The sequence below is a fragment of the Helianthus annuus genome, chromosome 8 (genome assembly GCF_002127325.2).
Source record: "Helianthus annuus cultivar XRQ/B chromosome 8, HanXRQr2.0-SUNRISE, whole genome shotgun sequence".
NCBI lineage: Eukaryota > Viridiplantae > Streptophyta > Magnoliopsida > Asterales > Asteraceae > Helianthus > Helianthus annuus.
In genome coordinates, this window is record NC_035440.2 from 30,177,087 (window position 1) to 30,204,140 (window position 27,054).

Sequence of the window (27,054 nt, forward strand, 5' to 3'; positions counted from 1 at the left end):
ACAATTCTTATAGCCTATGCACGTGACGTCCCTTTTCTCCTTTTGGACATCAATGATGTGATCCAACACATAGCTAGAACTCAAATAACTATCTAACTTGAGTTGGATTGCCTCACTTTCCGTTTTTACACAAGCCATCTCTTTTTGCATTGTCTCAAGGCGAGATATATACAAATTAATGTCAGTTTGTTTTCTGGAAACCATTTTAGTTAACTCGGTTTTATCTTTCTTTAACTTTTCGATTACCGATTTAAACTCCTTTTCATGATTTTCATAAAACATATTGGCTTCTGTACATTTGGAAAGGTCCACAGTCAATTTCTGATTGTGAATAAAAGTCACATCATACTTTTCTTGCAAAGCTTCATGCTTACTTTGCAAGTCACACAAATTCTCATTCACTGTAGTATGTTTGTCTTGCAAGTCAAACAAACTAGCTTGTAAAGCATCATGTTTGCCTTGCAACTCAGACATACTTTTCTCTACATCAGCACATCTAGCACGCAACCTATCACATTCATCACAATTTACAACAGTGGGTTCATCGACACATACCTGACTTGATGAACCGTCGACATTAGCCATAAAGGCTGAATGGAGAGAAGACGAAGAATAAGCAGCTTGATCCACCAGAATAGATCTTCTATCACTTAGTGCTGCAGCTTCCTCCAAAAGCTCATCAATGTCAGCATCAACCGAAACATTTACTGTCTCACCCACATGATCATCACCTGAACTGAATGATTCTTCATCAACACTCCTGCTGTACCCAGAAGAGTCTTCATCTTCAGTGGATTCACCACCACTGGCGGAAGATTCTCCACCACTGGTGTGAACTAAATCCTTAACCACTTCAGCAAAACATGCTGTTCCATCTGGAGCATCACCACTCAACTGGATTGACCAGTCACACCCTTCATCCACTTGAACCACAAGTGCCCGGTTGGCATTCGATGTTCCAGCTTGGCTCTGGTTGTTGACAGGTATCAATGTACGTTCATTGTTCCTGTTCTGGTTATGCTGGTTGCCTTGGTTTCTGAAGGGGTTCTGGTTCCCGTGCTGTGCCGGCTTTGTACATTCCCTTTTAAAGTGACCCCGTTCACCACAGTTGAAGCACTTTACTGCCTGTTTATCGAACCCATACTTGGTGTCTTTCTTGCTTTCCAAGCTGGTTCTGCCAGTACTTTCCATGAAATCCTTTGCCCTTCTTACAGCACTAGCAAAGGCCCACTTGATATCCATCAAGTCCATCTCTTCCTTATCAATCTGCCGATAGTCTTCTTGTGTCAGATTAATGTTGCCAATCTGACCTTCCACTAACCCACAGTACGCGCTCACTATAGTGTTAAGCAGCTCCATGTGTTCCCTTGCTACTTCTACACTGACCTTAGAGAGGCTTGTAGTGTCGAGCTGTACTGTATTTGGCTTTGATTGCTGACCAGCAGATGATGTTCCTCCATAACACGCATGTTGTTGTTGAGCAGGAGGAGGAGGAGGTGGTTGTATTGGATTTCCATACATGTCTGTGGTGGGAGCTGGCTTAACAGGAACTTGCACTGGATTGCCATACATATCCGTGCTTGTGACAAACGCCGTTTGTAGTGGAGCATGTGAACCGGTTCTTGCAGACGAAGAACTGGAAGTTCCATAATACATTTCTGGATTCTGTGGCAATGGAACTCTTTTTGCCTTTAATGTTTCCTCCTGATCCTTGTTTTCTAAAAGCTGAACGAAGTCGTTGATATTTGTAGTTCTCAACACTCCGTTATACTTCAAGATTTCCAAGAAACTATTCCATTGTGGAGGCAAAGCATCAGCAAACTTCTTCACCACCTCTGCTGTAGTTGTCGCTACTCCAAAATTGTTCAGCTCTGTAAGCAAGTGATAAAATCGGCTTGTCATGTCTCCCAAAGACTCCTTATCCATGCACGTGAAACAGTCAAATTCTTTCTTGAGAAGATCATGACGCAATTGACGTGTTGCTTCATTCCCTACTCCTCTGGTTTTTAACCCGTCCGACAACTTCTTTGTTGTCTTGAAACTGACAAACTGGTGGTAGATATCTTTGCTTAACGCCTGAGTAAGAATGGCGTATGCTTTCTTTTCCAGATCATACGTTTTCTTTTGATCTTCAGGAAGATCGGCAAACGTAGCAGTATCTGAAGCAGCAACCTCTATAGCTTGATCGAAATCTGTAGTGAAACGTATCCACAGTTCGGTATTTTGACCAAGAACATATGTACGAAATCTATCAACCCAGCCCGGATATTCATTTAAGTGCATCAACTTTGGAGGACGATTCAAACTTCCGGTTTCGCTTTCGCTCAATAAGATACTTTGAATGCTCGGAGTTTGATTCGATACTAATGCCCATTGACCTGTCGATATGGCATTTGCTTGCGAAGATGTCGACACCGGAGATTCGGCCCATGAAGGAGATAGACTTGTACTCGTGTACTTTCCACTGTCTGGAGCCGGTGTACCCCACCATGAGGGAGTGGAACCTGTACTTGTGTATTTTCCACTATCTGGAGCCAGAGTTCCCCACCAACTCGGATTCATCTTTGATAAGAAAAATAAATTCTATATCAATATCTCGAAAGATGACAGTCAGCCGAATGATCCAAGCTCGAAAGATCTGAGAAACACAAACTTGTTAAATCTAAACAGACCACAATCGAAGGATCAACACTTGTTCGAAGGATCAACAGTGTTCGAAAGATCACTATTGAATTTCGAACAATGATTTCGAAAGATTCACAATTGAAAGATCCTTATCTTTCGAGTATATATCCTTCGAATAGATTCCCTGGATCGAAGGATAAGTTGCCAACTTCGAAGGGTGTTCGAAAGATGTTTATCTATCGAAATTCCCTTTAATCGAAAGATGATCTTTCGACTTCGAAGGATATCCTTCGAACACTACTGACACAACTGACAGAAAAATGACAGGTTGGTGAAAAAGCTGATGGGTTGGTAGTCAACTTTCGGCAGAAGGGTATGATCAGACCATGCTTTCTACCAACTCAGACTTTTCAAATAAAATATTGCCTAAAATGGAAAGTCTTATCTAGAAGATCCGGTCACCGGAGCACACCGGAATTTTGGCCGGAAATCACCAAATTTCTTAAAAACAAGTTTTAAGTTACCCAACCCGTTCTTTAACACACCCGGTTAGTTTAGAACACGTTTTTATGTCAAGAAAAGCAAGAAAAACAATAAAAACGGGTGCTAAACCAAGTGTCCAAACACTCCAAAGTCTTGTAAAAACTCGGTTTTAACAAGGAAAAGAGCCTTAGCTCTGATACCACTTGTAGGTCCCTCGGAGGATGAGGTCAAACCTTAACCTTGTTATGTGAAACACACTAGCAAGTGCGGAATCCAAGCTAGAGTGCAAACCGAGATGAAACAAGCACAAACACAAGACACACAATATTCACCGATTAACACCACTTGTATTAATACGTATGAAAGGTTTGGTTACAAGCTCAATGTTTACAAATCTGTTTTGTAAACTCTCTCTAAGTGTGTGTGTGTTCTTGACAGAAGTGTCTCTCCTTATATACCCAACACAGGTTGTATGGTCGAAGGATCAAACTGACCGATCGATAGATCATCTGTCGATCACAAAGCCATCGAAGGATCCACATATACTTCGAAGGATGGCATATCCTTCGAAGTCCATCTGTATCCATCGAATGATATCTTTCGAGCTCATCGAAGGATATACACAATCCTTCGATGCCTTATCCTTCGACACAAAACATTATACAACCATAATCTAACTGTTTGTCCAAGTCAAACCAGGAGGATGGTTGACTTGGTCAAACTTACAGGACTAACAAGGACATCGTTTTACATTATGACCGAATACAGACAAAGTACAGCCACAAGTGCACCAACAAATAAAAGGATCAAGATGAAAGGCATCCAATCAAAACAGTAGCAAATGTCAAGTTGGCCAAAAATATAAAACAAATAATGTTAAACCACCATTTGCCCGCGAAGTTAGCTGACTTTGTGTTTTATTTTAAACAGGCACTCCACAGTCCACTCACCGCTTATATAAAGGTCTGGTATAAGCAATTTCTCGATCTCCAGTGTTAACTTTTGTTGCGATTGTGCAGGCCAATAATATATAATAAGCAGCAGCAATTAACAAGGCCAGTTCAACCATCACGATGGATGAGTATTATCAAGCTGACCTTCCACCGGATCATCTAGCTGACCATCCGCTAGAATATGATCCACCAACTGACCGTCCGCTAGAATATGATCCACCAACTGACCATCCGCTAGAATATGATCCACCAACTGACCGTCCGCTAGAATATGATCCACCAACTGACCGCCCGCGAGAATTTGTTGACCTTCCATGGGATCATAGAGTTGACTTTCCAGATGATCCTCTAAACCCGCCTCCACCTTCATATATATCTGGTAATATATATCTTCTTCTACTATATATGCATGAGTACCATCAAACGAATTAACGAAAATCCCCTATGTAAACTTACTTTCGCAAGTTAAAATATTTTTGAGTACCTAAGGGGGGAGGGGGTGGTCATCACTTGCAAAAATTCCATCACTCACAACATCCAATCAAATTCCGTCATGTCATCAACCATTATTCCATCACTCGCAACCTTTTTAGTGGCAATGGGCATCACTCACAACACGCAACAATAAACTGTCACACCCCCTCACATCCATTTATCACTCAATACCCCATAACGCGTGAAATACATCACGCACTACATCCATCACTCGTTGAAATATATGGTGGCGGTGGTAATCCATATTGTCCACGCGTTGAACATTGGTCATCACGGAACATCACGTGTTCCACCCCCCTGCCATAAGGCCACACGGGATGGCATCGTTATGGGCCGTGATACAATAGTATCACTCGTGGAACACCGCCCCGCCACTAGTGATGGAGTATAACGAGTTATATGTATAACGCATTGAAAAACTTTGGTGATGAATGTGTATCTTGTACATTGTGCATTAATACTTGTACATTGGAATCCCATCACTAGTGATACCACCCCGCCTACATTTCTATCACTAGTGATAGAATATTGGGTGATGACATGACATGATTTGATTGGATAGTGGGAGTGATAGAAACTAGTGAACCACCCCTCCTCCCCTAACAAACCTTGTGTATATATATTATTCAAAAGCTTTCATCATAATTTTGTACCAAACATGTATAGCCCGTAAAAATATACAGCAAAATGAGGTTAGTTGATAAACGAAACATCATCTTAAAGGAGGTCGAATAGCTTTTTTTTTAATTGAACGGCTTAAATTACACCAAATCCGCTATTGGTGGGGATCGAATCCTTGCAATCAAGGGGAGCAACACCTTACCTCAAATGACTTTGTCAATTAGACCCAACCCCCACCCTAGGAGAATGACTAGCCAGCAGGAGTTAACACGGCGGTAAAAATGGGAAAAACGAAGATGACTAGCGGATCACGTTGATCATGAAAGAGAAGTAAATGAAGAGTAATAAAAATATAACGAGGAATCGGCATCCAATGAAAAATAATTGCAAACTCGAACATTATTTGCATATATAAAAATAGAGTAAATTGTCTTTTTAGTCCCTGAGGTTTGTCTCAAATTATCATTTTAGTCCAAATAGTTTTTTCTCCTCTTGGTCCCTGAGTTTTCCGTTTTTTTGCCGTTTTGATCACACTGCCTAACTTAATCTAAAATCCCCAATTTTAACAGGAGTATTTTTGGCATTTTCGTTTAAAAAAAAACCTTTTAGAAGGTCTAGTTCTTATGGTTTTCACAACACAAGTTAATTCTCATTTTGTCCTCCCTATATATATAAGAAACCCTATCTTTTTAAGAAAACTATGGAAACCCATTGTGAACCATTGATTAGCTTACATCAAACTTGATCAAAGGCCATGATTATTTTGGTATGAATAAAAATAAAAAGAAATAAAAAGGACTGCCATTTTGTACCATCCAAGGGCATTTTCGGAAGTGAACATACACAATGGGAAACGGAAACCCATTGTGAACCATTGATTATTTCTCTTACACACATGTTATCCCTCTCTCCTCTCTCCTCTCTCCTCTCTCCTCTTTCCTCTCTCTTCAATCAAGATCATGATGAACACCAAACACAAGTTTCGATCTTCAAGTTCAGATCTACATCGTGAGAAAGAAAAATGTTTGAAGATTGTTGTTTTAGAGAGCGAACGACGGCAGGATGAAGGTTTTTAGAGAGATGATTTTTTTTGTTTTAGAGAGAGAAACAACAATCTTCATCATGTTCATCTATAATCTTTATTTTTTTAGAGAGAGAGAGATTTGAATGTTCAAGTGTGTGTGAGAGAAGAAGGTTTGAAGACCCTTCTTCGTGTTCATCGGACGGGTATAGATCCGGTAAGTGTTCTTGAAATATCATTTCACACTTGATTTTTTGTTGAAATGGTTGTTAATATGTTTTTATGTGCTGAAAGTGTTTTAGTAATGGTTAATGGGGTATCCATGGTTAATGTTCATGTATTTTAAATAAATCAAAAACTTTAGGATGAGATTTTGAACGAGTTTTTTTTGTTGGTTTGGTTGCTTGTTAGGGGCTTTTGATCTTAACAGTAGCTGTTCTTATGTTGGTTTGGGTTGCTTGTTTGGGTTTATGATCTGAACAGTAAGTGTTTTTTTTTTTTTGGTTGCTTGATTCACAGACTCAGGCCCATAACATGTGTTAAGCCCCCTGTTAGAATCTTATATAACGTGTGTTAATTTATAGAAACAAACCCACAAAGATATTCAATTGACAAGCTTGATGGATTTAAATAAATCCAAAACTTTAGGATGAGATTTTGAACGGGTTTTTTTGTTGGTTTGGGGCTTTTGATCTTAACAATAATTGTTTTTTTTTTTTGTTGGGTTGCTTGATTTACAGAGACAGACCCATAGCATGTGTTAAGCACCTGTTAGAATGATATATAATGTGTGTTGATTTACAGAAACAGATCCATAAAAGATATTGAATTGACAAGCTGGATGGTTGTAGGCGACGTTAATGCGGGGACATTGAATAAGTCACATCCTTTGGGAAAGATGTCTTCGTTCATTTATAGCATGTGTTGGTGGTTCATGCTCTAACAGAACACCATGATGTAACATGTAATATGAAACGAGCCATTTATGGTAACACATGTACCGGTAATTTTGGAATATATAATATTGTATTCATGTATAAGCTAGTGGTTTACAAAACACCATGATGTGTATATACTGATCTAACATGTGTTACAATTTGTCTGTTCGGAACATGTAATTGCTTAACATGTGACAAGGGTGAAAACAGTCGACGGGGGCGATGAGTTTAATGGGGAGCTTAGTTAATATCATAATCTTGTTGTAACCCCACTCGTATACATATGATAACATGTAAGCATCCATTATAACCCGACTTGTATTCATGTATATGAAAGTGGTTTGCAAAACACCATGATGTGCATATACTGATCGTAACACGTGAACAAGTTAACATGGAACATACAAGTTAATATCGTAACACCGTATACCTGAATAAAATGTGTTAAGCCTCTGTTATACCTTAATACATAAGTATAAGCTAGTGGTTTCCAAAACACCATGATGTGTATATACATACTGTAACATGTGTTAAAGTGAAAAAATGTATAACGTGTGTTAAGACTTCCATAATGGATGAATAAACTACAATAGTAACTTAACAACAACAGAGTAAACATGATATAACGTGTGTTAAGCCTCTATTATAACATGTGTTAAGACTTCCAGAATGGATGCATAAACTTCAATAGTAACTGTAACAGTAGAGGTACAAATACGGGCGCCTCCACCATTATAATCTTGTTGTAACCCGACTTGTATTCATGTATATGAAAGTGGTTTGCAAAACACTATGATGTGCATATACTGATAGTAAAAACGTGTACAAGTTAATATGGAACATACAAGTTAATATCGTAACACCGTATACCTGGGATAAAATGTGTTAACCCTCTGTTATAATCTTGGTTTAACCTAACATGGTGTCATGTATAAGCTATTGGTTTCCAAAACACCATGATGTGTATATACATACTGTAACATGTGTTAAGCAACTGAAATGTATAACATGTGTTAAGCATCTATTATAACGTGTGTAAAGACTTCCACAGTGGATGAATAAACTCCAATAGTAACTTAATAACAACAGAGTAAACCTGATATAACGTGTGTTAAGCCTCTATTATAACATGTGTTAAGACTTCTAGAATGGATGCATAAACTTCAATAGTAACTGTAACAGTAAAGGTACAAATACGGGCGCCTCCAACAGAAAATGTGTTAAGTCTAGACCGTTTTAACATCGTGTACTAGAGAAAACAAGAAGAGTCTCACATTACATATTACTAGTAAACAAAAATACATAGCACTAATACGTGTTACATTGTACATGGGTTTCATGTCACATGTAACACATGCATGTCCTGAAGTTCAAACTATAACACGTGTTAGTTGTGTTGTGCTGTAACATAAACATGGTCATGATCCTTAAGCATCTGATCCACGTTTGACGAAACCAACGGTCCCGAGAATTGGATCTTGTTTCCCTTGTATCCATCACCATCCTAATAACAAAAAGATAAGATAACCGTTAAGTCGTTAACCACACATAACTATTAACACATTCATAGCCAGAAAATCTTTTTCTCAAACAACATCACAACTTTTTAGCTAAATTGCAATCTTTTTCTCAAATAAAATCACAACACAACCAAAAATAAGTTCATATGCAAACCAAGCATAACTTTTTAACACAAAAATAAAAACCTGTAAATTACATTAGCAAGTAACCCCTTTTAAGAACCATTTTAACAAAAAAAAAAATCATGTTTCATCTCTAAAACAACCATTACACAAAAACCTATTAACAACCAGGTTTTATGAATAATTTTTGATATTTTTTCGTCTTTTTTTTTTTTTTTGAAAATTGTGAAAAGCAAGGAAACAAGATTAAATATTTCAGAGATTTAAACCTGGGTTGCCTAGAACACTTCTTTTTTTTCTTGATTAGTGGTTGACTTTGACTTGGAGGAGGATGAGCAAAATATTTTGATGATTTGGATTATAACTGCTTCCATTTTCTTGACATATATTCTCATAGCAAGAATTAACAGTAGTTACATGAAGATTAGATGCAGAACTCAAATCATCTTCCAGAATCACATCGAAGGTTGGGAAACTACGGACCGGCGACATTAATTCTGAGGTTGGTGGATTTGTCTCCATGGATATTAATGGAGTTACTTGCTAATTTGGAGTAAAAGTGAAATGGGGTTTCTCTGATGAATGATGAAGAAGATATAAAGGAAAATATGAAAAAGAAATATGGGGGAGGGTGAATGGTACGATTTGATGGGCAATTAATGAACATGTCAATTCATATTGGGGATAGTTCTTGGGGGTTAATGTAATTTACTAATATAACCTTGATGTCAAAAGTAATAGAAAGGGATCTGTGCAACGTGGCAAAATGTAAGCCACATATATAGTTTGCTAAGTTTTCTAAAATAATGGGGTTTCTAACTAAGCATTATCCTCTATATATATATATATATATATATATATATATATATATATATATATATATATATATATATATATATATATATATATATATATATATATATATATAGGGGATGGTTCAAATGAAAACCACTTTTATTGTGAAAACTCGAAAATTAACTAAAAAAGCCTAAAAAAACCTAAAAAACATACAAATTTTTTTTTTTTTTTACAATTTTTTTTAGAAAAATCGCTACTTTTTATATATGGAAAAAAATTTCAAAAAAAAAAAATTTGGTTGTACTGCACATGTGCACTAATACGGAAAGCCTAAACCACTTAACCCACCCCCCACCGACACCCCCAAAAACCTAACCCCCCCCCCCCCCCAAAACCTAAATTCACCCTCCCACCAAAAGCCTAACCCCCCCCCCCCAAAAAAAAACCTAAACCCCCCACCCCCACCCTCCCGAAAACCTAAAACTAAACCCTAAACATAAACCCGAAAAAAACCTAACCCCCCCCACCCCCACCCCCCAAAAACCTAAACCCCCCTCCCCCCCACACCCAAAAACCTAATGCTAATCCTAAACCTCCAAAAAACCTAACCCTAAAAGCTAAACTAGAATCAAAAAACTAATTTTAAGCATGTAATGCACATTGTAGTACATGTTATATTGCACATGTGCACTACTATAATAATAGTATTGAAAACAAGACGACACCATAAATCTTCTTTTATGTCATAAAAAATATGCTCGAATATACTTGAATGAAAGATAAGAAAATTTGTGATCTTATGGTGCCATTTTTGTTTTAAAATGATAACGTATGGAGAAATGAGAAATGTTTGAAAAGTTATATATTTTTTGTTCCAATTTTACCCCTCATTCATTAAAAGTCTTCTCTCCCTCCTTTTTAGTGGGTTTTAGTTAGTTTTCTAGTTTTCACAATAACTAGTGATTTTCATTTGAACCTTCCCATATATATATATATATATATATATATATATATTGTTAGAACCTGAAGGTTTATTCATGTAGGTTAACAATAGGGATTGATCTTGTAACTAGTTTGTTTATGTTTTGGGTTAAACACTTGTGGGTTGGGCTTGCATATGTGTCGCATGGGCTTGACTAGGTTTCGGCCCTTATGTTTTGTATATAAACACCCCTAATCACTTGATTAGGGGTTGTTGATTACTAGTAGAAGGCAGGCGACACCAAGCTAGGGAACCGAGTTCCACCGATCTTGTATCAGTCATCTTCTAAGTTGAATGCAAGTTTCGGTTTGATTGTTCTTTATTGTGTGTTTATATTTGATCTTTATATTGTTTCTTGAATCACCTTGTGATTGGTTTCCGCACTCTCACAAGGTTAGATTGATATCATTGTGATCCTCACGGGTTTTACAATTGGTATCAGAGCCATTGAAGCCATTCAAGGGCTCGGTTTGATATCAATCGGATTCAAGAAGTATCATATATTACTGATCCGGTTTGTTGAAGTGTTTTTGCAGATCTGTTCATCGACTGTTCTTAAAAAATTCATTAAAAAAAATAATCACTGATTTTGGTTCTGTTGATTTCAGCATTGGTGTTTGCTTATTTTTCGGGATTTCGGTGCAACAGATTCAAAGATTACAATATCTTTGAATTTTGGAATTTGCTGAAAAGTCGGGATTGCGAGACAACAGTTCTTATCACTTTTGTTTTGCAGGTTACGACTCGCAATCTCTTAGTTGCGGTTCATCACGTTTCGGTTACGACTCGCAACAGTTGCTGGTTTCGGTTCATCCTGCCTAGTTACGACTCGCAATCAGTCTTGGTTTCGGTTCATCTTGCCCAGTTACGACTCGCAACCAGCTGTTTGACCTTCACTCGCAACCGTGGTTTCGGCTCATCCTGTTCTGTTACGACTCGCAACCACTTCGGTTACGACTCGCATCCACAGTTTGATTTGACTCGCAACCTCGTTTCGACTCGCAACGACACACTGTGACGGACATTTGGACTGTTGACTTTGGACTAAATAAAATTAATTAATTAATTAACTGATTAATTAACAATGTCAACCACCAACAGTGAATTGTCTACCCTAACTCAGCAACAAGAACTTGATTCAAAGCTTGGGACCACATCACGCATTCCTAGGCTAACTGATGCCAACGACTTTCCCGAGTGGAAGTGGCGCTTTGAACAGCATCTTAAGGTTAAAGATTACAAGCTATGGCGCAGCATTTTGAGGGGACCTAGGGAAATCATGATGGAAAGTCCTACAGAACCTGATGTTAAAGTTAAGAAGCCTCGAGAACAATACACTGAAGATGATTTGCTTATTGTTGAAGAAGATGATCGAGCTTTCTCTTACTTGACCATGGGTTTGGGTCCTAATATTGCCATGGGCTTTCGCACCTGCAAATCTGCCAAGGAACTGTGGGACTCTCTGGTAGAAGTGTATGAAGGTAACGAAGATATGAAAGAAAGTCGAAGGAACTTGCTGCAACAAAATTTCAACAATTTCAACCATATTTATGGTGAAACAGTAGATAATCAGATCCAAAGGTTTGTCAAGCTGGTGACTCAAATGCAGATGGAAGAAATTCATACCTCAAACGCCTCCACCAACAGACAACTTCTCAATGCTTTGCCCAAGAGTTGGGATCATCATGTTGCCATGATCAAGAAGACCAAAGATCTTGCAAGATGTACCCTGTCTGAGATGATCTCGCATATCAAAGCTTGTGAATTGGATGACAAGCAGAGAGAGACTAACTACAAGAACAGCATGCTGGCTGCCGGTTTTTCAATAGCTCCAACCACGTCTAGCGACAGCAACACAGCTCTTCTATCACAAGGAGGATTTCAAATGTTTCGCAACAATTCCTCTGTCTCTCAATCTGGATCCTCAAATCAAATCGTCTCTTCAGCTTCTCCAGCTTCAGTTCAAAATGCTGGAAAGGCTTCTGCTGCTGCCTCTGCTTCTGCTCACTCTACGAACAATGAGATGATGGCATTTTTCGCAAGTCAGTCAAAGGAAAAGCTAGACATAGCAGCTTCTGTAATCAACTGTTTGAATGCTTTTCTTGCAGGGAAGCTTGATCCACCAAAGTGGAGTCAAGATGATTTGTCACAGATTCATCCAGATGATGTTGAAGAAATGGATATACACGTGGCACTATTGACCAGACTCTGTTCATCAAGAGAGTAGGCAACGATCAAATCTTAGTTCAAATCTACGTTGATGACATTATTTTCGGATCAACAAGCGAGGATCTATGCAAGGAATTCGAGAAAGTTATGAAGAAAAAGTTTGAAATGAGTGCTCTGGGGGAGATGACTCTGTTTTTGGGTCTTCAAGTCAAGCAGAGTTCGCAAGGAATTCTGATTCATCAAGGGAAGTATGTGGATGATGTGCTGACAAAGTTCAAGTTCACGGATGCGAAGCCTGCTGAGACACCTATGGCTGAGAGACCATTGTTGACTGAAGATGAAGAAGGAGAGTCTGTAAATCAACGTCAATATAGGTCAATGATCGGGTCATTGATGTATCTCACTGCTAGCCGTCCGGACATCATGTTTGCTGTTTGCAACTGTGCACGCTATCAGGCTAATCCTAAAACTTCTCATCTTATTGCTGTTAAACGGATCTTTCGGTATCTTAAAGGCCGACCTCGGTTTGGCCTGTGGTATCCGAGAGATTCCAATTTTGACTTGTTTGCTTTCTCTGACAGCAATTTTGGAGGTACTGACAGTGACAGGAAATCCACTTCTGCGGGATGTCAATTTTTGGGTGATCGGCTCATTTCTTGGCAGTGCAAGAAACAACAAACGGTGGCGATATCCACAGCTGAAGCTGAGTATGTTGCTGCTTCTGCTTCTTGCTCTCAAGTGGTGTGGATGCAACATCAATTGCAGGATTATGGTTTGACATATCTTAACACTACTATTTACTGCGATAATGATGCTGCAATACAAATTGTTAGAAATCCTGTTTTTCACTCCAAAACCAAGCACATTGATATTAAAGTTCATTTCATTCGAGACTGTTTTGACAGAGGTCTGATTACGCTTGAACAGATCGACACAGATGCAAATGCTGCCGATTTGTTCACTAAACCTGTCAGCAGCTCGAAATTCAGAGTGCTTGTGGATTTTCTAAAAATGATCCGTTTTACTGATTGAGCATATTTTTGTTTTGTTTTGTTTTTCGTAGGTAAATTTGTTCATAAAGTTTTCTATTCTTAGGTTTTTTTTTTTTTTATTTATGCACAAATTTAGGGGGAGAAAAATCGAAAAATACAAAAAAAAAAATTGAAAAATTAAAAAATACAAAAAGAGTTTCAAAAGGAAGTATGGCTGGACTGGGAAATGAAATGAATTTTCACTTTATGGTCAAGGGCTGACTCATGTAAGACCAGTATCGAAATTGTTTGACTCTAGTATGATGTGTTGGTAGGCTCTATCCTTAAGATTGGAAACAATGGCTGTTTCTGTTCAGAACTAAACCAGTACATGACCTCAGAAAAGAAAATCACTTGGAATTAGCTCAAGTCTATTTGAATGTTTGTATGCTTTTCCCGATACACACAATTTTGGTCTGATTCTGAAATCTTATCTGAAAAAGTCGTGTACCTCCTCTGCTGCATCCAGATACATGCTGACCTGGAGGTGCTAGGCAACGTCAGCTTCTGCTGCATCCAGATACATGCTGACCTAGCTGTACGTTGTCGATCTGTAGATCAATTAACACCCGAAAGAGGCCCTCTAGTGCCCAAAAGAAACCCAAAAAACCTATATCAAATTGAGAAAACTCATTTGATCTGTATATTATACCATCTCATTCTAAGATCTATTCTGTTCTTTTCTCAACCTATTCCCAGTTAAGATTTCAGAAATTTGGATTGGGCTTGTGAAATATGTGGTAGGGAAACTGCTTGCATGATAGAGTGAGCTGTGTATAATTCCGGGATTTGATTAGTATTTGTTTGGGTGCTCATTATTAAAATATCAAAACATGATAAAAGGAGATACAGGCAGTTATATGGAAAAGATCTAGGGAGATGAGTTTAAGAGGACAAATATACTGGCAATTGTCTAGATCATCCTCTAGTAGATCAGTGTTGATAAGTGAAGTCATGCCCGAGACCCTGTGATTTGATCCCTGAGCATCTATGCAAATTTCCTGTTTTTATTTTTGTAAATAATATTTTATTATTTATTTTTGTTTTAGGTTTTGTTTTGCAAAATAATGCTCAATGGGTTTGATGGGTTATTTGAAAATCAAATTATAATTGGGTTTGTTTAAATTACTGTTGAAAAAAAAAACATTTATTAAGCCCAAAAAAAAAAAATTCTGAATATATTTGCAAAGCCCAAGTCCATGAGGCCTAAGCCCAACAGACTTGGGCCCATGGGAAACAGTGGTCGTATAAAGGCTGATTACGAGTCACAATCTCATTATTCACTCGCAATCTACTCTGAATTCTCTCTCAACAATTCCGGCCGCAATCAGATTCCGACTCATATTCCGGTTGCGACTCGCAATCAAGTTAGATCATCAACAGGTAAATGTGACGTCATTCTTCAAGATTTTGCAGGATTGTTGAAGATTCTGGCGAATCTATGAAGATTCCGATGAAGATTTGATGTTTCCGATGAGTTTTCCGATGACATGTTGAAGTTTCCGATGAAGTTTCCAGTCGCAATCAAGAACAGCAGGACTCGAAACCATTGATTACGACTCGCAACCTCGAGATTGCGACTCATAGTTGCGACTCTTTTTGGCCTGTTGCGACTCATGGTTGCGACTCGCAATCTCATGGTTGCGACTCAGTTATCCTGGTTGCGACTCATGGTTTCGACTCAAAACCTTGGGTTGCGACTCATGGTTACGAGTGAACAGTAACAGTGTTTGTTTTATTTTTAATTTTTATCACTGTGCTATTGGAAGAAACTTATACATTTTGTGTGATGTGCAGAAAATGGACCTAAAGTTTATTGCTTCTCACAATCAAGTTGCGTATTTGGCACCTCCACCTGTAAAGCACAAGCAGTTGTACACGTCTTTGATTAAAGGATTAAATACTTGTCGTATTGTTCACGCTCTTCGAGACAATCCGGTTGTGTATGAAAGTCTTATACGAGATTTCTGGAAGACTGCAAAGGTGGAAATTGTTGAAGGAAAGGGAGCAATAACTGCCGAGATTGACGGAACGAAGATTATCGTTACAGAGCAGGTTATCAGGGAAGCGTTGCAGTTTAATGATCAAGAAACGGATCCAATCGAGCTTGCTGCTGGAGCAATTGAAGCTATCTTGCCACGTCTAAGCTATGAAGGAAGATTTCCTCCTCTGGTCAAAAAATTTGTTCATCCATACTGGCGTTTGTTATTGCATATGTTTCTATTGTGCATGACAGAGAACCGAGGGGGAATTGATCAACTAAACACAACGCAGACGGCTGCAGTGATTTGTGTAATTACCAATGAGCCGTTCAACTATTCACGATACGTTCTAGAGGCAATGAAAAGGAATGCTATTGGGCTACGAAAGGATAAGTTTTTGATGTATCCTAGGTTTGTGCAAATGATTCTGAATGCTCGTTATCCTGAATTGAGGAGATCGGGTAACACACTGGAGTTAAAGCCCATGGGTCCTTCCTGTTTTGGTACTCTTACAACAAAGAAAGGAACAGAAAAGAAGTTTGAGGGTTTGATTGAATTAGAGAAGTTCGGTCAGTTTGCAGAGACCGAAGATGTTGTTGAGAATCCAGTCAGGGCACAAGCCGTACCTGCACGTGCCATAGTTGCTGAAGAACATGACATTCAAAGGAGTACTGAAAATGAGCCAGAGCCAGAGCGTATCACTATTAACTCTGACGATGAAGGCGTTGAGATTGCATGTGATTCTGATGATGATGATTTTGAACTTCCTCCTGAAGTCAATGCTGATGCTGTTTCTACTGTTAATCCGGTGATTTCTGCTGAGAATTTGGCTCTGTTGTTAAAGAAAGTGGCTGATACGATGGGTAATCCTCCTACCAATCTGTCAGTGTCTACTGAAGAGCCTGAAGATAGCCCAAGGGATTCTGATGATATTCCGCTAAAAAGGAAAAGACGGGATCCTAGACCCGGAATGTTTATCGAACGAAGCAAAGATCAATCCGTAACTGTTGCTGATGATGCTGAAGGTTTATATAAGTTTGATTTTGAAACAAATGTTGATGACACCACCACTACTACAGATAGTTTCTTTGAGTCTGATGCTGGAATTCAAGGAGATGATACAGTTATGGCAAATGTTGAAGCTCAACATGAAGCTGTGCCTAATGTTGAAGTTCAAACTGAAGCTGTACCTAATGTTGAAGCTCACACTGAAGCTGGGCCTTCTGTAACTGTTAGTGCTGGACCTTCTGGCACTATTCATGAAGAACCGAGCAGTTCGAGTGGTAAACGGCCTATTGAACCACTCAGAATGCCTTTCGACAGTGATTCCAGTGATGATGATGAATTTATAAGTATGAGAGATATGAAGAAACGCTTGGTTGTGCTCGAACAAGATTCTATCCATAAAGATGCGAAGATCATACAACTTGAAGACACCATTGTGAAGAAAGATCAACAGATTGAACAACTGCAGGGAGATGTTGGTCTATTGTTTAATATTGTTTATGATCTGCGAGGCAAGCTTGAAAAGAAATTTGGTCAAGAGTTTTCTGATCCCACTGATGTAGAGAACAGAAAGAAAGCTTTTGAGAAAGATAATGCTGAGAAGGCTGCTGCTATGGAAAAGTACTTTGAAAGGGTTACTGATCCAGAAGCAGAGAAAGCGAAAGCAGAAAGGTTGAAGAAGAAGAGAGAGTTTGTAATTCTGAAGAACAAAAATGCAAATCCTGATGATGAAGATGCACGTGCTACACATCATTTGATGGATGTTGGTGAAACTCTCTATGACAAGAAAGGGAATCGATCTGGTGTTGTTAGCTGGGGTTATGATCATGATCGTAACAGGTGGTGGATTAAGAGAAAAGTTGGACCAGTCGAATGGTACAAGCGTTCAGGGCAATTTCAGTCATTCACTAAGGTTGATTTAACAGATTTGGTAAATAAACCTTATGTGGATGATAAGCTTAATGGACCTGGTCATATGTTCTTCGAGAGATTGAAAAGGGAAGTTGCCAAAGGTTTTCCCTCAATGCGTACAGCAGACACCACTGTTAAACCAGCAAAAGGAATCAGGGATCCATATACAAACAAGCGGATGAAGATAGTGCATTGGCCCGCTACTGACAAGGAAAAGACGATTCCGTTGGTGAGAAAGATTCCTAAAGGGGCGTTGAAGACTATGCACTTTTGGGCGTATAATGAACGTCTAGGTCAAGCTGTAATCGTTTGTGATGGAGATGAGAGTTACTGTTTGGTGGATCAGGTTGATTTATTGAATCTTGCTGTTGAAGATCTTGAAGTACTGGCAAGCAACCAAATCCGAGCTACAGAAAAGTATGAAGAAATTGCTAAGGGATGGACGTCTGCAGTAGCTTCTGTGATTCGTATTCATAAGGAAGGATTTGGAGGACGTAGTGACAGAGCAAGTGGTGGTCATCAAAGCAGCTGAAGTCGGAAGAACCTGCATGCATAAACCTAGGGGGAGATTGTTAGAACCTGAAGGTTTATTCATGTAGGTTAACAATAGGGATTGATCTTGTAACTAGTTTGTTTATGTTTTGGGTTAAACACTTGTGGGTTGGGCTTGCATATGTGTCGCATGGGCTTGACTAGGTTTCGGCCCTTATGTTTTGTATATAAACACCCCTAATCACTTGATTAGGGGTTGTTGATTACTAGTAGAAGGCAGGCGACACCAAGCTAGGGAACCGAGTTCCACCGATCTTGTATCAGTCATCTTCTAAGTTGAATGCAAGTTTCGGTTTGATTGTTCTTTATTGTGTGTTTATATTTGATCTTTATATTGTTTCTTGAATCACCTTGTGATTGGTTTCCGCACTCTCACAAGGTTAGATTGATATCATTGTGATCCTCACGGGTTTTACATATATATATATATATATATATATATATATATATATATAGGGTTATGTTAAAATTAAAATTTATACGAGTTGTGAGAACTTAAAGAACTCGTCCTTATGAAAGGGTTTTTTCATTTTTTTACCAAAAATCCTAAAAAATCAACTTTTCCAAAAAAAAAAATTAAAAAAAAAATCTACTTTTTTTTTCATTTACGGCAGCCGTAAATTGCTGTAAAAAGTGATGTCATTCTTACGTCATCAGTTTTTTACAGCAGCTGTATGGGGCCTAAGAACATCACTTCAAATTTTTTTTTATTTTTTTACGGCAGTCTTTTTTAACATTTTAAATTAGGGGTGTGAAAAAAATGGCACTCAGAAGGGTTTACCCTTGATCTTGATCCACTATCTCTCTCTATACATATATATAACGCCAACCATGTCGTGATATCTCTAACCCAAAAACTTCCTATAACCGACTTACGTGGATTAGAGGTATACAAATCGTTTTTTAAACCGATCTCAAAAACAAAAACCGGTTTTGGTTACTAACCGGTTTTTTAAACCCAAAATAGTAACTGGTCTCAACCAGTTCAGGTCAGTTTAAAACGGTTTGTGCCAATAAAATCGGTTTCAGTTTTTAAACCGGTTTCAAAAATCAAGAATTCTAACCAGTCTACAAACCGCCGGTTCGATTCGATTTGAAACCGGTTTAAAAAATAAAACCCGGTTTCGCTCCCTTTTTTTGTACACATCTAACGTGGATGCTCAAAGAATGCATTAACAAAACTTATTACTTTACAATAATTTCTTCTGTATTGAAAGTAATATTTTAGTTGATAATCATCGTTTAAGTTGTTCTAATCTCAGAAACAATTCATAATGCAAGTTTAGACTCAAATCACAATTTTTTTATTTTCCAAATTTCAGAGTTTTAATATGTTGTTATTGTTATTGTTAGGCCTTGGGTTAGGTCATGAGGTGTACTATTATAATATTTAGGGTGTTAATACTGATATGACATGTTAGCTGATATCGCAAACCATTTTCTCCTTTTGTTAAATGGTATTAAAGAGGGTATATGTTAACATGTTAACTGAATTTTAAGAGATTGAATTAATTTTTTTTTAAACAAAAACCACTAAATGATAGAGTTAGATGAAGTTAATAAGATTAAACTATTTCCTTGGGGCAAGACAGGGTAAAATAGGGAAGAAAGGTTGATATGTCACTTAGGTGGAGTTAAGATACCCTTATAGTTTTACTCTCCTTAACTCCACATAGGTGTCACACTACCTAATTTTTCTCATTTCACTTTATCAAGAAAATGGTTTAATCTTCTTAACTCAATCTAACCTTATTCTTTTAGTGGTTTGGGTATAAAAAAGGAAAACAAATTAAGCCAAACTCTTAACATCCTGTAATATGTCAAGAAACAATCACTTAACACAAGAAAAGAGTGATATGCAATGTCGGTTTAGATATTATATCAGCGTTAAAGCTCCAAATGTTAGGGTACACCACAAGGTCTATTATTGTTATTGTTGTTGTTGTTGTTGTTGTTATTATTATTATTATTATTATTATTATTATTATTATTATTATTATTATTATTAAAATAAATAATTTTCCATAGTTATTGATAGGGGTGTGCACGGTTTGGTTCGTTTCGGTTTTTGGGTAAAATTAAAACCATATTCTGTTTTTGGTTTTTGAAAACCGTTCGATTTCGGTTATTTCGATTTTATCAATGGTTCGGTTCAGTTTTTCGGAACAAAATTACGTAAGATTTATAAATAAAAAGTATGATACAAAATTTAAGAATCTTTCTTAGATATTTACATTTAAGTTATTATATTTAACAATTATTCACATAATAATATGTTTTATGTTTATTCAAAGTTTTTATTAAGACATTTTCTTTTATAACACCTTTAAGATCCTTTAATTTTTATATTAAATTTTGTTATTTCTTGTAAATAATAGATAAATCACTTCAATTATAAATAAACATGTTAATACTTTTATTATAAATACTTAACATTCAATAATAATAGGATGGGTTAAACACTTGAACAACTTAAACTTAACATAAATATATATAGATTGAGCCTACTATTGTAACTTATCGGTTCGGTTCGGTTTTTTTCGGTTATTGTAAATGTTTATCCGAAAACCGAACCGAAATTTTCGGTTATTAAAAAATCCAAAAACCGAACCTTCGGTTTTGGTTTGTTCTGTTCTGTTATTTCGGTTTCAGTTCGGTTATTTCAGTTTTGTGAGACGGAAACGATGGACAGCTAATTAACATTATGTTTTTGTAGAAGGAGACGAAGCCTACATAAACTTGGTTGTTCCGTTATATCAAGCAGCAATAACGGGTGACTGGGAAAGCGCAAAGATCATTCTGGACCAAAACCCAGATATGGTACGGACTAATATCAGTAGCAATCATGACAGACTCCTACATATGGCAGTAACAGCAACAGAGACCAAGCTGACCATAAATTTTGTGGACAATCTAGTAAAACTGATGACACCTGAGGAGTTGAAAATTAAAGGCAAATGGAGACGTCACACTGCCTTTTGGATAGCATGTTCATTAGGAAAATTAGAAATGGCTAAGATTATGTATCACAAGAATTATCTCCTGCTACACATTGAGGGTGATGGATGTCCTCCATTAACCATTGCTGCTAAGAACGGGCATCACAGCACACTGAAGTGGTTATACAGTATGCTACCTATAACACCAGATCCTCCCTTTAATTCTTGGATGGGTAGCCCTTTTATGAAGCATGATACAATCTTGAAGTGTGTGGGCCGTGGTTTCTATGGTAAGTAAGTAATTTTATCACTAGGTGATGCATTGTTTGGTCATCACTACAGCCTTCAAGTTTTAAATTACAATCATACTTAAAACATCAATTTCTTGCATTTAAAAATATATTACAAGAAATTATGGATGTTCAAGTACATTAATTTACTTGATTAAGGAAAAAACAAATGTTACGGCTTAAAATATAATAATATAATCTGCTACATATGGCCTGGTTCTTGGCTTATGATCTTCGTTATAGTTTCAATAAGGGCTTGGTTATTTACACATCCCCCCTTGGTTATTTGCACATCCCTTGAACCTTATAGAAAGCGTATAGGGCAATACGGTTCCTCTGGGTCCAAGCGTATTGAGCAATACACTTCCTATATGTGTACTTGAAGTACAAACTTTTCAGAAGATGGTCAGCTAATTATTAGGGGACCAGAGGAAGCGTATAGGGCAATACGGTTCCTCTGGGTCCAAACGTATTAAGCAATACACTTCCTATATGTGTACCAAACTTTTCAAAAGATGGTCAGCTAAAAGGAAGTGTATAGGGCCATACGCTCCCTTAATGATTTTTTTTTTCAAAAGACAAGAGGAATCATATAGGGCCATACGTTCCCTGCAGGATTTTTTTTTTTTTTTTTTTGCAAGAACAGCATATTGTTATTAGTATCTTTTTTAACTTTATTTTTTAAACATTAATTAAGTTGTTTTTTTTTGTTATAAAATGATGTTAGTTTTTTTGTTATAAATTTTATAAAAGACGTAGTGAAATTAAGCAATCCAAACAAATTAAACATATCCAATTAAACAAATATTACAAATACTTAAAATTAAATTCAATTGTTCGTACCGTACTACACAATATGATAATAAAAACCATTATCATCATCAATACTCGTCAGACTCCTCGTCAGACTCAGCGAGCTCCTCCTCTGTAAAGTTCGAGCCACGCCTAGTAGAGGGTGACGGGTTGTGCCGTGTATAGGACGTGCCTGGAGCATATAAAAAATTCAAACAAAATACTCATTACATAACATTAAAATTTTTCGTAGAAAACGAAATAAAACAAAATAACATACCTGCATGGAAAGGTCGGACAGAGGAAAGAGCGGCATGGTCTGGCCGGACCGAGGAAAATGTGGCAAGGAAAGGTCGGGCTGAGTATAGGACGGGTCGTAAGGCTATAAGGATGGCATAAACGGGTCGGGCTGCTGCGTAAAGAACGGGCCCTGGTCCGGATAAACTCGTGGTGGTGGACGGGGTGGAACCGATATACCCATGTACTTATACATTTCACCCATGCCAGTCATCAGCCACCCTATGTCATCATGCATCTGATCCTTCTGGCGACCGTGGGATGTTATCTCCTGACCATGCAGTGTTAGAAGTCGCATTTGCTTATCTTGGTTACGCAAAATCCTATCAAGAAGACGGTTGGTTGACCGAGGCAACCTAACCGCGCGATAAGCTCTCTGTGGATGCTGATGATCCCCCTGTTCATGCTGAGGCGGGACCTCAACATCATCATGCCCTCCATCCTGCTCAGCCATCTGAGGCATCTGAACCTCCTCGGCCTCCAAACGCGGGTGATGTACCAACGGCTGCCATGCCCAAACCTGACGGTTCGTCCCGACAAACCTATAACCAACTCTTGTCACGGGTCGCGATGCCCGTGCTAAAGCAACGATGCAAGTAACGAATTAACGGGTCGCGAATCTCCGATGATCGGACCTCCTCCGCCTTGGTGTATGGACCTTCACCGATGGTGGGCCACCAGGCAATCAACTCATCCTCGGGCATACGATCGATAGCCGTGGTATACACGTCCTGAACCAACTCCAAGTCTGTGTAAAAACCGGTGGCGACGGCAAATTGACGAAGCGACATCTCAAATACCTGTCGAACAGTGTCCGCCACCCCACATGTCTCTAACGAATCCCAATGTATCCCAATGTCTCTAATTGAGTCACTTTTCAGACCTGTATAGTTTTGAACTGCGTGCGTGTCAGAGAATATTGTACCAATAGGAACCGTATTGCCCAATACGCTTCCTATTGGTGTCGCATTTAATGCTTCAAACCCTATGGGAAGCGTATTGGCCTATATGGTTTCTATTGAGGGATGTACAAAAATTTTAGGGGATGTGTAAATACCATCACCCTTCAATAATTTAGTCATTTGATACTTTTTTATAAATTCACCCCAAACCTATTTAGGTCAGAACCTGTTTAGTCCCGTGTATTAAAACTTAAATTTTTTAAATCGGCCAATTATGACATGTTACCCAACCCGACCCACCCATTTTGCCAGGTCTAATGCTTTGCAAAGTATATTCTTCTTCAATTACAGTTATTTATGAATTTTTTTCACATCTGTTTACTATTTGCTATTTCATATGTATTAACATCGTATCGTTAAGAGACTGCCACATATCTTCTATAGATGTTGCACTCCAAATTCTGAAAGACCATCCAGATCAACAATCTCATTGGTTGACTATAATGCCGACCATCTATACGGAGCTATTTACTTCGTTGGCTAAGAACCCCGTTGCATTTAACATGGAAGAAAAGAATCGGATCACGAGAATCAAAGAACGAAGTAAGCATATATTAATCATGAACACAGATAGACGTACATCTCTCAGTACTAGCGTTAAGTTTTTCTACTGTGAAGCATTTGGTTTTTCCTTATTTTGGTGGGTTTTTAATTTCAGTTTGTAGAATTTTTGGTATGAAAGGACAACCGGCCACTGAAGAAGATACCGACGCACTGAAAATACTAAAAATTGTTTGGAAGCATGCTACCAAAACAATGTCCTATGATGGCATTAAGGATATGCTAAGAGGGTCTTCTACTAGGTTTGGAGGATGGATCAGTAAGATATCTTTCTAGAGTATTATTTGTTGCGGCAGAAGTAGGCAACACCAGGTTTATAGCTGAGTTGCTTCGAACCTATCATGGTCTTATGACTGATACAAATGAAGATGGGCTCACTATATTTCATGTAGCTGTTATGCACCGCCATCAAGGTGTCTACAACCTATTGTACGAGATAGCTGGCAGCATCAAGGACACAATATGTGAAATATCAGACAACTCGGACTATAACACTCTGCTTCATTTAGTTGGGAAGACATCAAAGCAGGTGGCAACTAAGACGCATGGAGCATCTCTGCTAATGCAACGAGAATTACTGTGGTACCAGGTATGTCTTTTAATCAGGGGCGGATCTACCTTGATGTAAGGGGTAGCATCCGCTACCGCTTGCCGGAAAATTTTTGACGTTTTTAGTGTAAATTTTGGAAAAATTTGACGTTTTTTCGATTTCGTTACCGCTTATTTATAAAACGTTCCCGCTTGGTCGGAATCCTAGATCCGCCACTGCTTTTAATTAATGTTGATCAATGCAAGGAATATTTCTCCAACTAAACAAAGAACATGAATGATTGAACTAATAAATTACAGGTTAGGATCAAAGACATTGTCTCCCAAAAATAGGAAGTGGTAGGAAGAGAATCAAACAGACTCATTGACCTCCTTTAAGCAACATTGGAAACGTCTCATCGAACTCTACAATATGAGATTTTAGGTTTTCGCTTTTGGATTTTTAGCTTAAAGATTTTAGAATTTTTGTTTAGATCATTGTGTTTTTTTTCTATATTTGCGTCATTATCTCTTTTTTCTCGACATTGTGTTATATCTCTCGCCACTGTGTTGTATTTTGCTCGACATTGTGTTATATTTTTCAATCCATTGTATCTTTGTACCATTCTCATTTCATTTTTAGGAGACTTTCACAAATTATACCGAGGCTTGAACCTTTGATCTTCAAGGAAAACTCCACCGGAAACCCCAAAAACTTTGCAATTGGACCCAACCCCCACCCCATTTCCTGTTGTTACTTATTAGGTCAAATATCATTCACAATATTTAATAAGCACCCACGTTGATTGAAACTTGTATTTTAGTGTAACATGAAATATAATTTAGTGAAAATTACAATGAGTTATGGTTGCATATAACTGTTTACATTGTAGGAAGTTTATAACATGACACCAGCTTATCTAAGGGAAATAAAGAACAAACATCGCCAAACACCGTATGAGTTATTCTCTGTAGAAAACAAAGATCTAGTTTCCAAAGGATTGGACTGGATGAAAGACTGCATGGTTGTTGCCACACTTATCGTCACAGTTGCATTTGCTGCAGCCTTTACGGTTCCAGGTGGCTACAAGGAGAAAATGGACTTCCTTTTTTCATTCATCAGCCTACCTTGTTAGTTTTTGTTATTGCAGATGCCATTTCTTTGTTCTCTTCCTCAACTTCACTTTTGGTGTTCTTGACTATCCTCATATCTGGTCACGGTCAACAAGATTTCATGTATTCATTACCCACAAAGCTTATGATAGGCATACTATCACTTTTCATCTCTGTAGCAGCAATGATGGTGACTTTCAGTGCAAGTTTCTTTGTGCTATACCACAAGGGGTTGAAATGGGTACCAATCCTTATTGTTGTATTTGTTACCGTCCCAGTAATTGCGTTTGCGGCATTGCAGTTTCCTCTTTTGGTGGATATGTTTCGCTCTATGTATGATTCTCATTATCTCTTTAACCCCAAGAAACATGTGCTTTATCCCAAAAAGCCGAAGTTACACCCTAAGAAGTCTACTTAGTGGCATTTCCCAAACATCGTGAAAAGGATACTGTGATGTACCCATGGATGGTTCTGTGTGCTTTTCGTTCTATATTGTGTCATGTATGGTTGATCTTTGTTGTCTATGAAATAAATCCACCTTTAATTTCATGCATCTACTATCGGTGTATTACTAGTCACTTTTGTGATCAACTGATCATGTTTAATATGTTATATCCGTAAAACAAATATAGTTGTAAAAAAATGTTCTTAAGATCTGTTTGATTTATTGAGTGCTTAGTGATGCTAGAACTATGGAAGAAACCATGGGGTTTTAATATTGGAATGGGATGTAGCTGCGATGGTAAAAAAAACAAGGGGAATAATCGTCTATATAATAACATAGCAACAGTACATAATTACTTAATGTTTTATAATTACATAAAGGCATATAATCAAGTAGTGTATATTAAGTCACATAATGTCATATTCATTCTGAATATTAGACATATTACCTAATTAGGTAATGTTATGTAATCACTAACATATTAAAAACAATTATATTATAAAAAAAAAAAAAACAATAGCAAGAGTCTACTTAAATTAAAGAGAATAAAATGTTGTTTATAGTGTAATTTCTTTAGAAAAAAAAATATTAACGTATGAAAAAGTTATAACCATTTAAAAATCATAGGGAAAGTGTGTTTAAAATCAACAATAGTGACTTTTATCTTTTTGTGTAACAACTCCCAAAACACCTTATAAGGACTCCTGATCAAAATCACAGATTTTAATTTGTACGGCGCAACCCAGTACGAAAAACAAAGAAACTAGTAACTGGACTCTCAGGAGGCACGCGGGGGATACCCCTAAATCTTCCGTGACACGCGGGGGAGTACTAGGACACGTGTGACTCGAGAGCGACGTGTGGCAAGGCTATACGTGAAGACGAGGCTAATCTAGCCTAGGTGACCTGGGCCGCGA

General features: G+C 37.8%; 1 protein-coding gene across 1 annotated transcript; it reads left to right on the forward strand.

The window, feature by feature from the left end:
- The first annotated feature begins 23,933 nt into the window (after window positions 1-23,933).
- On the forward strand, window positions 23,934-26,110 carry LOC110869853. Its single transcript, XM_022119063.1, has 5 exons — window positions 23,934-24,033; window positions 24,149-24,310; window positions 24,420-24,640; window positions 25,473-25,659; window positions 25,731-26,110. The coding sequence occupies exons 1-5, from the start codon at window positions 23,934-23,936 to the stop codon at window positions 26,108-26,110; spliced, it is 1,050 nt and encodes a 349-aa protein (XP_021974755.1).
- The last annotated feature ends 944 nt before the right edge of the window (window positions 26,111-27,054 follow it).

Coding starts and splice junctions, on each gene's coding strand:
- LOC110869853 (XM_022119063.1), top strand. CDS start 23,934: ATGCCGACCATCTATACGGAGCTATTTACTTCGTTGGCTAAGAACCCC. Junction 24,034..24,148: donor CACGAGAATCAAAGAACGAA/GTAAGCATATAT, acceptor TTTTAATTTCAG/TTTGTAGAATTTTTGGTATG. Junction 24,641..25,472: donor GAGAATTACTGTGGTACCAG/GTATGTCTTTTA, acceptor TTTACATTGTAG/GAAGTTTATAACATGACACC.